Source organism: Ooceraea biroi, chromosome 8, assembly GCF_003672135.1.
Source record: "Ooceraea biroi isolate clonal line C1 chromosome 8, Obir_v5.4, whole genome shotgun sequence".
In the NCBI taxonomy this organism is placed as follows: Eukaryota; Metazoa; Arthropoda; class Insecta; order Hymenoptera; family Formicidae; genus Ooceraea; species Ooceraea biroi.
In genome coordinates, this window is record NC_039513.1 from 7,249,394 (window position 1) to 7,265,545 (window position 16,152).

The 16,152-nt window shown below is 38.3% G+C and overlaps 1 protein-coding gene and 1 long non-coding RNA gene across 3 annotated transcripts in view; both read right to left on the reverse strand.

The window, feature by feature from the left end:
- LOC105287839 (membrane-anchored lipid-binding protein LAM5) overlaps positions 1–16,152 on the reverse strand; it is a 45,649-nt gene that overhangs the window by 7,169 nt on the left and 22,328 nt on the right. For both annotated transcript variants that reach the window (XM_011353646.3, XM_011353647.3), the window contains exon 4: positions 3,981–4,160. In XM_011353646.3, the coding sequence (XP_011351948.1) occupies positions 3,981–4,160 (180 nt within the window). The remainder of the gene's footprint in view (positions 1–3,980; positions 4,161–16,152) is intronic.
- LOC109611557 lies at positions 11,291–15,343 on the reverse strand. The gene is made up of 2 exons (XR_002193979.2): positions 15,253–15,343; positions 11,291–14,996 (listed from the first exon to the last, which is right to left on the reverse strand). It is a non-coding gene; the product is annotated as an uncharacterized LOC109611557 (long non-coding RNA).

The following is a 16,152-nucleotide window of genomic DNA, read 5'->3' on the forward strand; positions in this document are numbered from 1 at the left end:
CTGATTTCTAATCTATTATTATATAATTACTTATAATTAAGTGATTAAAATATATAATAATTACTGATTATAATAATATATACAATATTTTATATTGGATACGCACAGCTTTATGAAATAAAATAGAAAATTCATTGAGAGAATTAATTTGTTCGATGGAGTGAGAGCCCTGCGATACTAAAGGTCATTTAACATATTTTCCCTTCTGTCGACGCCGGCGCTATTTTACGTCACTTAGAACCCTATTCCTACAAGAGTATGTTACGCGAGATGTAGGAAGCGGCTGTAAATATTCTGCTTACGTGCTCAGATTTTATACACGCGTTTTCTATTTGCATAATATTTATTAGTTGAAACTTACGGACACATATTGACAACGCATAGAAAACGATATGGGACATTTGAAAGGTCGCTAATGATAACCGTGAAACGTTGACAGTGATAAAGTTCACAAAGGTTATCACTTTTTTATATTGCCGAAATTTCACCCAAGTGACTCTTACCAAGTTGCTTCATTTTTAATATAGATTACACAATATTGTTTGCATAATACACACCACTATATTTCCACATAACACGCAGAACATCAGGAAATTAAAAAAAAAGATTTTCTCGAAGACATGATTAAGTATGATCATTAATATTGCGATAACATCTTTATGAAAGAGATTTATGAAAATATATTCTGCTCTCACAGATTAATCTGGGATGGATGTTGGCTTCGATTTAATTTGGCGCTTAAAAAGCATCGAGATAAATTTAGAGATATATGAATTACGTATAAACAGGAAATTATATACAAGAAATCTCTCGACTGGAAGTTTTCCTGAGACTATAGTATCACGACAGTAGATCTATCTCTAAGTGTTATTTTATATATATCTTATCCCCATCTACGTATAAATAAAAAAATCATAACTTTTATATCTTATCCTTTCAATGATTCTATTAAAATAATAGATCAAGACCATGATACTATAATCGTGTAGCATCAATTGCAGACCGTGTATGAGACAAAGAATGACAGAGAGAATGAGGATGGCTAACTTGTTAGGGTCGTTCCGTTCAGAAGTTTTTCTGGTTCTCCTCACTATCGCGATACCCCAGGGATCGTTGCTCCACATCTCTACCCGCGTTTGGCCCATCGTTATATTTTTCCTTATTCCTCGAAATTTGCGCCTCCAATACTGAAGCGTCATATAAACACTCCTGTGCGAATTGTAAAGTCCTATCTTCGCCTGTACTTGAGATTCACAAGAAAAATTAAGATCACGATCTTATCATCACGAAACAGTAGTGGCAAAACCAAATCCACAAAAATTGCAGAAAAATACAATTTTGTATCTAAAAAAAAGAAAAATTGTTCTATTGTTCCTATGATTAAAAGCAACAACGAGATTTTATTTCGATTAGAGGAGATTGACGATAGCAAGCGTGACAATAACAAGAACCATCCGAGCGATCGAGTCGCCGACCGCGAGCGCGCGAAGATGACCGTTCGCCGCGCGGCGGAACGCTTGACTGATGCAGGCAGAACCGACCCCGGGGGCTTAATAGTCCGCTGCCGGCGTCGGTGATAACACGTGGGAGACTCCGTCTGAAACGTTCGTGCCGTCACACCGATCAAGAGGATCGCCGGAACCGAAGAAATTCGCGCGCTGATAAGTCCAGCGGATGCATCGAGTCCGACGATAACGCGCGGCGGATAGGTGAAAGACGGCGAGATAAGGCATGAGGGATTTTATATTGGAACCCGCGGTATCGATAATGACACAGGTGCGAGCCTTGTGCCTCGGCACTCGCAATCTCGCCGGAGAAGACGATATCCGTAATCGCGCCACCAAACAGGAAAGCAAGCGGAAATTCTTTCCGATATTTCGCGATCGCTCCGGCGAACCGAACTGCGACAAATGCGCACATCTGCAACGTACCTTCGTTTTATCACGGATTATTATGGATTATTATGTCTGGCAATTAGTCACAGGTCATCGCATACGATTCGAATCTCCGTCAGATAGCTTATTGTCAAGACTGACGTTTCTTTTAACTCTGCTTTTTTCCCCGAGCATTTCTGAGACATGAATAAGTATTTTTCCACGGTATAAATATGTATGAGGAATAAAAGTGTGCGCAGTGAATTCGGTAAATTTATATTAACGAAGACTTGGCACACGGCGATCGTAACATCTGCGCTGCTTTCGTCAGAGTTATCCTCAAGAAAAAAGCAAATCTGTGTACTGCAAAGATCAAGAGTCAGTGCGGACTTAATCCCCAAATAAAAAATATCACACGGACTGTCGTTTGCATTTCATTTGCAATGGAAATGGATTAAGCGCGTTTCTATAAAAATATTTTTTACAAGAGAGAGTTTATATTACGGAGACGATGTTTTACGCAGACGAGAATTTCCATATTTGTCGCAGTAAGAAAATTATTCTAATTTTTATTCTACTGGAGCAGCGCTGCGCTCGCGGTTTCGAGCGAGACACTGATATTTTGTATCGAGACTTCGAGATTTTATTACACAAAAGGTAATTTCATACAGGTGATGCGTGTGACGTCAGGCTTTGTATCGCAATAGCCGTTTGTGGACGACACGCGTGGAGCAGCCACTGTAAGAATAGCCGCAAAACATTCCCGTACGATTGAACAGTTTCAAAACACAATTCTGTTCTCCGTCGCGATTTAACTATCCTGTAGAGTCTCACCGTCTAACTCCATCGCTATTTAGCCTTGAACATAAGCTGATAACACCAGTTTGTATTCTGTTTGAATCGTTCATTCTCTCGTATGAAGTGAGCCGAGCTTGGTAAATCTCATCCGTCAAAATCGATACATTTCTCTCAAGCAAAAATGAATCACACTCCCTCACTATGTTTTTTTTCGTTTTCAAATTGTATTTAACATTTACATTTTTGCAGCAATCAATTGTCTCATATATCTTTCATTCTGCAATCAATTGATTATTTAGTGTTCAATGCAATAATTCGGTCGGCATTTCACATACACATTCGAGATCAAAAAGAGATTCCCAAAATATCTACTGACATTTAGCTGTATCTTTTTGACTTTACCTTTCGAATTTTTGTGCAATTATTTTACATATGTTTTACTTAAATCTGACCGATGATAAATCGTCAGATATTGCTAACATGAGTTGTGAATTTGTTATCTTGGAATATTTGAGTAATAAATAACCTCAGTTATTTATTAACAGCAATATTTGATATAGGTAATTATGTGGGAGTTATCTCGCAAAAACGTGCCTTCTAGCAGACAAGTTAATTATAATATCTTATCTTGAAGTAGCGTCTAACATCTTGTTTGTAAGGTCGTAATCCATCCCTCTTCCCCCCGTTCTCTTCATGATGTATATACAGATGTGACGTTATTATCAATGTCACTTGATAATTTTCGAGAGCCGATAGAATATTCCATACGCGAATCATCTGTCACGCGGAAACAAGGTTGAAATCAGTTGGACATTGAGCGATAAAGCCATCAAAAATGTACACGCAAATATATGCCAAATTACTCATCAGCCTTCGACATCGTGCATTCGTATCACGAAATGTCGAAAATGTCAAAGACGAAATGGAACAGTTCCCTGTAACGTTACGTGCAATGATAATCCCAATGATTAGCAAAATAAGTGAAAAATACTGATACTTGCATATCATATCAAATGACACGTGCTGTGCTTTTCCATTTGAGATAAAAAGTTGACGTTCTATTTTAATGTTCTTTTATATTGTATTGTAGTGCAATAATTGCCAATATATAAAACAAGAAAAATCAAGAGATAATATAATGTCGGATTTTCCGAACAGAATCATGCTTACGCAGAGTTACGCAGAGAAATCCTGAAAAACCGACATTGTCATCGCAGCCTGCAAGAAACGCGATTCTCGCTATCATGAAACTGTGTTAGAGGACATGTTACAATACAATGATGGCGAACTTTACGAGCGGGGCCTTACCTGTCGTTACATTTCAAGGCCGCTGAATGACTGGGACTCCTCGGAGGTTGAGGATAATTGGCGCCAGCCACGGTGAGCTGGGACCCGCTGATCGATTGTTGCCCCGCGGCCTGCGGCGCATCGGGGGCAGCTTGCAAGGGTGTGCTGGGTGCCGAGCGCGCACTTATGGACCCCGCAGACCTGCGAACAAGACATCAGATAGGACTTGAGATTTCGTGGAACTGCCAAGTTTGAACAAATCAATAAGCACATCGTAATCAATCAACTTTTGACCCGCTAAGCTTATATTCTACATATGTTTCTTCTCTTTTGAAAACAATCGCTCTGAGGTTTCATGCGGAGTGACACATATTGGTGTTAACAAAAGTGTATTGCAAATTTTACACGTTACACAAGCTTATAAAAAATTATTTATAGCTCGTGTTAACTTTCATTCTTAATAACTTCTCGCTTATCAAAAGAGTATTTAATGCTTAAATGTTATCCGTTTTATAAAGTGATGAATGCAATTGAGATACTGTGTCAAAATAATTAAAACGTTAACACGAATGTGAAGCTGTTTTCATAAATAAATATATTTATCGCATTGTAATGCGATACTGGCTTTGAAAAGCGACTAAAATAACATTGATTTGATCTTTCAATCTTGCTTTTTAGATCAAAATAAGTTCATCAGATAATTCGTCAATATATCAAATCAAATCAACAAATTCCAGAGCAGATTTTGTATGCTCACGTTTCATAGATAATAAATTTTCATTATCTAGTAGTAAAACGCAACCAGCACTTGTTATAAGTGATGTATGCATATATTGATAACCGATTTGTTTCGCCTAAACTTTCTCCTGAAATCTCAGATTTAAATATCTCCTTGAACCATTTTAAACTTTTATTTGAGTAAAATTCTTTGCTCTCAGATTATCATCTTCGCTATCACCGAATAGCGTATCACAAGTCACGTACCTTGGCCTGGTGAGCGGACGAGAAGAGAAGCAAAAGTCAATCAACGCTCGAGTTTCGAACTCCATCATCGCATCCGTGGAAACGTCGCGCGATGATATTACTATTATTGCTATTATTATCTCCGGGAGATTTTTTTTCCTTGAACAATTTATCACTTTATATCATTGCAGCTTCAACGGCGGTTGCCAACTGGGCGACAATCGACGCGAGCTCGAGTTCTGCCTGAGTTAGCAGAAATCGACGGATGTCGATGTGAGCAAAATTATTATCGGCAGAAAATGTTATCGTTATCGAGAGCCGGCCGAATATCAATGGCTAGTCTATACGCACGGTGACAATATTGCTAAGAACGTGGTTAGCAACGCCTAGATTATACAACTCAACGTGCCAATTGGACACGATAGCGTATTTACTACGTCCACTTTTATTTTGCTTGATCGCTTAAGCCGGTTATTGGTAGAGCGTGGTCGAGAAAATAATAGATAATAAATTATAATTAACAAAGATAGAGAATTACGACATAGATCTTAGACATTGATCGCTCGCCGACCTTTGCGAAAAGCACAAGAAAAAATGATCAGCGGGATAAGACCGGGCAAGAGAAAGGAGAAAAAGGAGGAACTATTGGGGATGAGATGGAGACCAAAACGGGGCAAAAGAACGCGATGACTAACGAACCAGTTTCGGCCTCTGTGTTCGGCGGTCGACGTACCGCGAGAATAACCACACCTCATCTCACGGGTTCAACGAGCCGCGCGAGCCAGGTTGTCCTTAACAAGCGGCGGCTTGCCGAGACCGCAAAGATGGATGCACAATGAGGATGAGCCGAGGGACCAACCCTCGTCGAGCGAGACCGAGCTGAGAGAAAGAAGCGTGAAACGGAATTACCGCGAACGCGCGTTCAGTAGAAACCGCGCTCATATCGGTATTTCCTGAAGATCCCTCCTTTTGACTGCCGCCACTTGGCACCCAGCGATCGCAGAGCCAGCCTCATGAGGAAGATGATGCTCATCTCGAAGCGACGGTTTCTTCGTAGGCGAGAAGGAAAGGGACGTTCGCGAGAGCGAGGATCCTGCCGATCCAGCGGCGATCCTCTCGTCCTGAAGATGATGAGGCCCAGTCGAATAGGGGAGTTCTATGGTGAAGGAACGAAGAGTTGACAAGGCCCAATCGAATAGGAGAGTTCTATGGTGAAGAGACGAAGAGTTGACTAGGCGACGATGGAATCGAATAGGCAAATCGACGGCGAAATTGAACAGAAGTGTTGATGGACTATATGAGAGCGACGCGAGTCCGGTATTCCGCGGGCCAGCCGGGATGTCAGACTGGTCATCGTCGGACGCGTTCGAGGTGTCCTACCATCCTCCCCATCGCTCGACCTAATGACCTTCTTCATAATTGACGATCTCGCTGTGCGCACCTGCGTGTCTAACGAAAGTCTATAGTCTGCCTGTACTATACGTTGGAGTACTTGTATGGCAGTACTTTCGTCGTGTGTACTCATTCGGATCGAATATCGCAACGACGAGAAAAAGAGCGAGAGAGAGAGAGAGAGAGAACGCGTGAACGGAAACTGGGTAAAGTACTAAAGTAGAAAGGCAAAAAAGAAAATTCAACGATAATGGATCGCCCGTGAAGATTAACGATATGTAACATCGAACATTACGATACGCTTTGTAAAAGAGGAAATAGGTTCTTCCTAGGAAGTGAAATTTATGCTTGAAGATATCCTGAAGAAGAGAAAGAGAACATCGTTTCATAACTATGGTAGCACGTGAAGATTTCGTGATACGTAATGCTATTATATTATTATATTATATTATTGTATAACATCGAAAGAAATTAATTTGTATAACGTTACAGAGATGTAGCATTATACAACCTATATGGACTTATTATATTATAATATGTACTTATACTTTAACATCATCATGTGCACAAATTTACATAAATAATTTACATAAAATAAATAATTGTGCATATTTTTTGAACTTAATGAGGAAAAAATTAGTAAGTGAGAAAAAAGCGTTAAACAACTTGGAATTTTACACCAGTTTGCGTCACCTCGGACGTTTGAATAAACTGCATTCCGGCAAATTGATGCATGCGGAAATGCACGCTCGAGTTTCCCGAGCAACGTGACACTTCACTGAACCGAGAGGAAGCATAAAATATTTTGCCATTAGCTGTTGACGTTGTCGAACTGGAAAAGGATATGCGCGCTCTCGTTGCAGAGGCGCATTGTCTGGCGGTCTTCCAAAAGGTCGAACACATTCTCTCTCTTGTGGTGCACATCAATAAACGGCAGTATGAGAGGAAAGAGAATCATGGTGTTAATACCTTATCAAACACCCTTCACGGTTTAACATTCAGCAATAACTAATTAATTTTATTATGTTGGTTGAACATTGTATTAATAATATTATTAATAATAAAAACATATTAATTATAGAAATATAGAGAAGAAATTTATTTACATATAGAAGAAAATTATTAGAAAATTATTGGAATATATTATACATAAAATGTTTCAAAATTACTAATTATAAAAACAAATTAGAGAAACGGAAAAGTCAACTGGAGTATCTATACATTCCAGTTGACTTTTCCGTTGTTATTTGCTACTATAACAATTTATCAATTGCTATTACAGCTATATTACAATGCCACAAAAGCTGGTCCACCCGCACTAGCGTATTAATCTCTTAAGTAACGAGATAATTAATTGATCGCCAGCTACTTTAGCATAATGACATTGGAGTACACATACACGACGACGTGCGTAGTCCTAAAAGCAGTCTCGCGAACATTATTATCTTATACCGGCTAGCGGTCACGGACACATTCTAGAATTTGATTAAAAGGTCTCTCTCTCCCTCCGTGCAACTCCAAGAGCGTGATATCAATAAAAGCGATGCTCACTAACGCGCGACGTGGAATCCCTGCATTATTGAGATGCGCCAGGTGTGTACGATTGCGAGTATCTTCTTGAAGGCCGCGAAAAGACGTCACGCGATACGACACTTTTACAAAGTTCCATAAACGTGACACTTAAGACCCGGAAGAGGTGTCTGAAAGTTCCGCCTTGTGCCAGGGTACTGCGTAATGCGACAAGTGGAAACACTTCGCAAGAATCGATCCATTATTTAGAGAAAAAGAAATAAAATGGAAACGATTCGCGCTCATTCTCTATACTTCTATAGAATTAAATTCGAGACCAATCATTTATTTTCTAAAACATGAATGCTTCCAAAACCTTAATTCAGATTTATTTATTTATTTAAACGCGAAACTGACGTATCCTACCTCTCCCGCCAGCATATTTTATGTAAACTTTTCTCATGTAATGTATTTGATTAATTTGATCGGCGTTGGATACGAATGCAAATCGCGTGTTGCGTTGCGAGACGATTGGTTATTCTGTCGCAAATCCACAAAAAGAAAAAGTACTACGGTCACTGCTCATTGAGCAGACTTTCATGTGCATAAAAAACATGTATGCACATACGTAATCCGATGGCTTCGGAAAGCTACCTGGTCATCATTGCTGATCAACGAGGAAGATATCGTAAAGTTCTTCCTCTGTTAGCTAATCAAAGTTTCTCATTTTAGACAGATTGTGATAAGACGTTGAAATTCATTCCAAGTTTTATATTTAGATTCTAATAGCTAGTAATACAGTAATAATACAGTTTAGTACAGTTTAGGTAAATCGAGCATGTGGTTTCTTTCTAAACGCTCATAATTATCTAAATTAACAAAATAGTAAGATAAAATGTATTAATACTACATACAGAATTTGTAAGACATCATTTCGAACTGTAAGAAGCAATTTTTCTTTCTCTAATTCTTTTAATTATTCACTTTTGCTGCAAAGATAAATCCATTTTAATCGAGATTTTAACTTACCTCCAAAATTAAAAAACAAGATAAATAATATTTAATTTATCTTATATATTTATACATGTACATGCTATCGACGATTTGGTTAAGAGATAAACAAAAGATTAGTTTGATTTTATTATCGCGATCAGAATTACGTTTGGATATTATGGAAGCAACGGTTAACCGATTATACGAACGCTCGCAATATTAATGTCTTCCTCGAAAAAAAACACGTCGAAAAAATATGTCCAGCGGGATATTCTCTCGATCGAATGATTTGCATCAACGGGTCAAAAAATTCCTGCTGTGAAATAAACAAGTGATCAAAGTTGAGAAAAGATACGAGCTTAAACAATAGATCGAAAAATCCTCGCAAAAAGTTCCACGTGTTGTAAAATAATCATGAAACAAATGTGTGTGTTTTCTGATGAATTTAGTATTTTTCATAGCAAAAATCGAGTAAAGATCTTGAGCACTATCTTGGGAAATAATAAATAAAAAACAATGAAATAAAAATTATATTTGCTTTCTTTTTTTCATCTTTGCATTCATTTTTCTCAAACTTATTCACATCTGAAAAACATTAAAAAAACAACAAAACCTTAATTTTAATATTAATAATTTAATAATTGTACTCCATATATTTTAAATAAAAATATTTTATGATATTAGTACAATGTACTGAATGTTGCCATAAGGCAATATATTCTTTCTAATCTAATTTTGATATTAACCCACAGATAATGTTATATTATATTATACGTTTATGTATTAACCCGACATTGCAAGAGAATATATTTTTTATGAAAGATTTAATCATAAAAATTTTATTTCTTTGATTTTCAATATTAAGTAAATGTACATTAAGTTGTTATCTAATTCAATATTAAGTAAATGTACATTAAGTTGTTATCTAATTCTCTCTCTCTCTCTCTCGCGCGCGCGCCTTGTATAATATTCAATAAAACGTAATCATCAAAAAAGAAGTATGTACAAATTTCAACCAACTATTTGCTTTCCTAATTGAGTAAAGACTATTAATAAATAAATAATGCATTCGTTACGGTATAAAAAAGCTATAAAACTAAAATATGTAGCATTACACGATCAATTATCGTTTAGAAAATTGTTGAAAGAAGATTTATGCTATCGTGTCCCCAATTTATCCTAATGTGTACCTTAATAGACTCTGATAATACGAAGTCGGAAATATTACTTCGAATTTCTATTGTATCATCATTCCATTTTGGACTTATATTAAGATTGGTCGTACACGCGAGCCTTTACTCACGCCCAGTCTGATAAATCCGCAAAATCTATTCAATGCAGCCCTTCGCGGTATCATAGTTCGATTTACGTAAACGCTAATATCGCGTGTATGGGAAATGCTAATGTATTATAGATCCAAGACGGAGACCGTCACCGTAACGCATTTGCACGGAACACAGAGCTTTAGCGGTACACGCAACGCATAAAGTAGACATTGTGAAAGCTTCCCCTATTAATAGAACTTGTACATTGATCGCGTATCCCTTTCAAGGAAGCTCGTCAAATCGCTCCACAGGGAACGATTACTTATTGACGGTCCTTCGAATATTCGACCAGTCTTGAATATGATCTCGCGAACGTTTCTATTTGCGCGAGAAACGCCGGATGCATGATGTATGACCCCACACATAATTGATGCACTCACACGGATGCAAGGCATTTCATCCATGAATCTAAGGAGGAAATATTGAACTGGTTCCTCAAAAAATAGTTTAGAAGACTATTGTGCCATTGCGAGGAAACGGCCCAATAGCACGCGAATCATTCGATCTTCGCAAATCACTCTCCAACGTCATTTCCCCCGGATTTCTACAGTTGAAGTTGCAATCAGGCATGGAGACATAATTCAGATTTCAATCTAAATTCTATTTTGCTTATGGCAGATAATGACGCGTCACTTGTGATTTATCATGTGGTATATAATATGGAAGGAAATGAAAGAAGAGGAATGATTGATTTGTGAACTCTTGCGGTCGGATGATTGCAATGTGCCATTCACTCGGCGGCTTTCGGTTTTACCACTTTGTGTGATGTTTCCAATAATGCGTGTAAAACAGACACGTACCTTCGCTTATATCGGAGAGGTCTCAGAGTACGCTGCGCGAATGTTAATTTGTTAATTACTATATGGGACGTGATCAGTCCCATATGAAACACTGAGGAATGAAAAAATAGCGAAGCTTTAAAAGTTGTCTCCCGTTAACCTTCGTTCAAAGCCCCAGTCGCCATCTGTGCGTCGTTATCACGTAAAATATTGATAATTAACCAACAATTGAGAGCCCTACATTGTACCCGATGATATATGTACAGTTACATGCGTCTGTACTCGACCTCCATAATCCGTTCGATATTCCAACTTGAAATTTCAAGTAACGAGTGTCCTCACACCTGCTCATTCTCTCAATGACTTCATCTTTTTTCATTACCTTGCACTATCCGTCTCTTTGCTTCCTGCCCCAATTAGTCCTAGTTTGGCCAACCCCTGAATACATCTTGTCAAAGAAGTAGGACTAATTTGATAATGATCCTAAATTTTGTGTTTCAAGGGAAAATTACTTCAAAATCATGAAATTTTAAATCACCTTTAGAGATCTTTAAATATTTTGTAGAACCGACTGAAAAAAAATTAAAAATGAGAACTTGATCGCATTTTACTTTGGCAAGTTAGGAAGATAATAAACCTTTCAGAAAAATGCAAAGAATCGAAAGAACGCTCTAACATAAGCCAGAATGTATCATTTGGCACTCTATATGACTCTCTTTGAATATTTTGCAAAACCTTGAAGTGCCAATAAAATCATGATCGTCCTCGAATACGTACGTCACTAGAATCTTGGCACAGCACTCGGCAGGCTTGTTAAACGTAGAAAAATAAACGAGAGATAATCGAAGCGAGACAGAGAAGGACACTGAATAAGGATGAGTAAAGAGGTCAAGCGCAGTTAAGATCGCCCCGTGGCAGAAAGTTTTCGGAATGGATGATGTGGAAAACGCATTAAAACCCGTCGATAGCAGATTAGATTGTCAGCTGGACCAACATACCGTCCGACAAGCGGCCTTGCGAAAAGAAGAGTAGTAGGTCAAACCGCGATCCGTTCATAAATCATAGAATGTCTCTAGTACGTTTTTACCTTTGTTAGATTCGAGAAATCTATAGTTCCGATCTTTCTTCGACAAGAAAAGCAAAACGAGAAGAGATGAGTGCAAGCAAATCTCCTTCAAACTATGTTAACAAAGTTGAACACAGTTTACAATCGAACAATTCGCAATTTCTTAACTATTTTGGATTTATATTCTTTGTATTCTCCGAGCTGCAAGAAAAACAAAAGTGCAATACGAACGAAGCATAAACGAATTGTAATACGTTCATATTTCTATTTCTTCAGATGTTAGATTCGTATCCAATCGACAATTTATGGGAATTCTTTTGAATGCATCACACATTATAAATCACTCTCTCGAATGTCTGCACTATCTATAGACTATATATAAACATACAATTAAATTCTATTTTAGTCCCGACTTTACATTTAGCCGCATCACGTCAATTTTCCGCGGAACTGCGCGGAAATATCCACTACAAAATTACATTGCATCCGTGATTGAGACGAAGCAGCGTATTACGTGTTTTTCTTTGCGATGTAAGTCTCTGTGACGGGCACGCTACTGTATGTAAAATTCGCAATAAACGCTTTTCGCGAAAGATAAACGAAATAACAACAACGGTCTCGTACAATAACGAGTCTTTGTAGCTTGACTAATTTATGAGGGAATTTTCGCTTCTGGTTTTTACAATTTTCGCGAGGGCTCGAAATTTCGGCGGTCGTGACCCGTGAATGAAGCGTGATCTGGAGCACGGAAGTTACGGCGATCGCGGTATACACGCGACGACCGGCTGAATAAGCGAGCCACGTGAACGCGATGTGAAAACGAACCGGCGACGGCAGCTGCTACTGCGTTCGCGAGCGAACGGACGAGACTCCGCGCCGGCTCCGCGAGGTCGTCGTTCTACGAGCTCGTGCGGCCGAGAAGCTTAGCGGTACTTCTCTCTTCTCTGTGCTTTCAGACCGCCGACGTTGATTAACCCTAGAAATCGCAGGCATCGCAGATGCGACGATCTCGATGAAAAATCCATCATTACGGGAAATTACGGGAATTACGGGAGTAATCTTCAACAGTTTCTACGTCAAAAGAAGATATAAAAGATGAAATCACAGGAGAGAGTCGTGACATTGTGTGCACGAGGGGAACAGATCCGCAAAGAGAGGAAGAGAGGTTTAATGTGAAATTTAAACATTAAGAAAAACATTCTAACAAAGAAAGAATGGTTTTGCGCATTCAAATCTCGTGAAAGCAGAAATAAAGAAAGAATATGAACAGCTAGAATATAATGAATAAAATAAAAATGATGAAATGATGAAAATTTGAGCAAATAACATCTAATTATGATGGATAAAAGGATGATTCATAAAGGCCCATAAAGTAAAGTGAATCCATAAAGCTCGCCGATGTTAGTAGTTCGTGATATGATTACTGATAACTGATTTCCATCAACTAGTCTGACTCGACATCGTTTAGCCTCAATGCTCCCACATACGACCGATGGTAATGATGTGCTTGAATAAAAGCATCCTCGCTATGTTCCAAACATACTTAATGAAAATACCAAGCCCAAATCGTTGAGTGCCGCGTAACCATAACGGTCCAGTCGCGACCGTTCCACGGCCGAGTAAAACTACCGTACGTTATTTCGGGTTACACGACCGAAGCGAGATTCGATCCTTCATGAAGCGGATATCCCAATCATCAATACTGCCCAATCGAGACGGTGTAGAACTCAGGGAACATAACGTGTTCCGAATTGCGCCAAACAGGAATCTATTCTGCAATTCAATGTGTGAATCCAAAAATAACACGAGATTATTAAATATTCACAGTTCCGAGCTAATCGAGTCTCAAAGCAGTATATCGAAAATTATCGAACGGACTATTTAATTTTATATTTTTTCATCAATTTAGCCTCGATGTTTTCATATGAAAAATTATTAAGTTGAAAGCATCAAAGAAGTTGTCAACGAGTGCGACAATTGCTGGCTTGACACACTCTGTGTGTACAGATTAAATAAATAGAAAATAATCATTTTCTTGCTGCACTCAGTGAAAAAAATCATTTGCAACTACTCACGATTGGACCAATTGTATCAATTAGAAGATTGTTGCTGCAATGCTGGATCATCGCATCATTATTCGCGACGTGTGGACAGTTCGACGTACAGTGGTGGACTATTCACTACCGAGTCATGTCGAAATTAGAAATTAGATACCGTAGCGAAAATACGCTGGTGAGTTCGCTTTTTATTAGAACACTGGCTGCGACGCTGTTATTTTTCCTTGTTTCCTGCGATTAATTAGAAGCACGCGGGTCCGTCCTTACTAGTCGCCGATCATGTAACGCCGTAATGTTCGTCACGCAAGACTTTTTGCGATCGTTGTTCTTACGAACTCCCGTCTAAATCAGACTTTATAAACATACTATTTACAACTATCAGTCAAATCTCAGTTGTCATTATATGCAAATATGAAATAATAATTGTGCGCTACGAAAAATGTAGATAAATATAGACACTTCTAGCATCAAGATTGCCGGACATTTAATATAATCTATTGTGTTTTTAATATATATTTTTAATTGTATTATAATTTTAATATATTTTTAATACATTTAATTTTATTTAATCTATTTTTATAATAGTAAATCAAAAGAAAAAAATTAAATTTTGATTTCTTATTGATTTAATTCATATTTCTCTTGAATTTGAACTACGTTAAATCTGAAACTAAAATTCTGAACTGACTGAAGGAGACTGAAGATTGCTTGATCCAGCAATAAAAAAGAAATTTTTCGTTACGTGAATCAATGCATACGCTTGCGATTTCCGAATAACTGTACAAAGATTGAGTTTTAATTTGCTAAAAGACAGAGAAAATTAAAATTACAAAAGGAGATAAAGAGAGAAACGCGAGATGCTCATACCGGAATCGCGCTCGGTCTTATCGCGCCTTGAACATCATCGGTGTTTCCTCTCATCTTCATATACAAGATGTACCAGTTGTTACACACTTACGACGTCAGTGACCCAAATAGAACGTCGTACGTGGTATTAGCCAAGAAGAGAAAAAAACAAATACACACTCTTCGAATCTTCGAATCTTTGGCCTTTACATATCGATACATATAATATATAAACACACACATATTTTTCCCACGTATGACAAGACAAGAGCGACAATTTTATTTTAAACTGAATTTTCAGAATTTATAGTCACAAGATCTGTAGCAATCTCGACATCCTTGCAAATTATTAATTTCATTTACCTTTTACTACGCCGCGTCTTCGAGTCATCCTTCGTGTGAAAACCTTGGACGAAGCACAGCATGATGGGTTCTCTGAAGAAAGCGTGAACGTCTCCCATGCACTTGTCGTTCGTGCAACCCTCTTCCGTCTCCTTCCTTTAGATTCGCGAGTTCCGAAACTCCTCGACTCCCAAATTTCGTCTGCGATAATACAGTTCGTTCTCGCGATTATCTCCTCTGTCCTTTTGAATTAAACGTCTTGGCAGCTTCGGTCTTCAAAGGCACTTTGTTTTCGTAAAAAAATTCAAGATAATCACGCGGAGATCGACAAACTCTTTAGCTGGACGAAATTGATGTCTTCGATTTCATTTAACTACGATTTTCGTTTTTGCAATTTATAAGATAATCGAAGATTCAAATGGAAACTCAGACTTTCCTCGAATCTCTTCGAATCTCTATTCAATCGACTGACTTAAGAAACTTCAGTCAGCTGTGAGATAATTTTCTAACTCCTTCTCTGGCTAAGGTATCTCTCGCGAATCGATTCTCGTTGGAGGGCAAGAAATGAGGAAGCAAAGGACCGCAGCGTTGCACCATGAACGTTGTCGTCGTCGTCGTTATCGTTGTCGAGGGTGCCAGAGGTGGTATGTCGGCGCCCTTAAGGTATCGCCACGCGGTTGCCAGGCCAACAACCAGGAAAGGGCGAAGCACTTGTCGAACTGCGTACCAACGACAACAAGGCACAAAGTCTGTGCACTCTATCGATTTCCTTCTCTGGAAATTTCCTTTCTCTCTCTTTCTGTCTTGTTCTTCCTTGCTCTTTTTGAGAATCGTTAGATCAACACACAAAGGTCGTTGACTGCAAATAGTTCTGATTAGAAAAGATCATTCAACTCTCTCTCTAAAATGATTCACTGATAA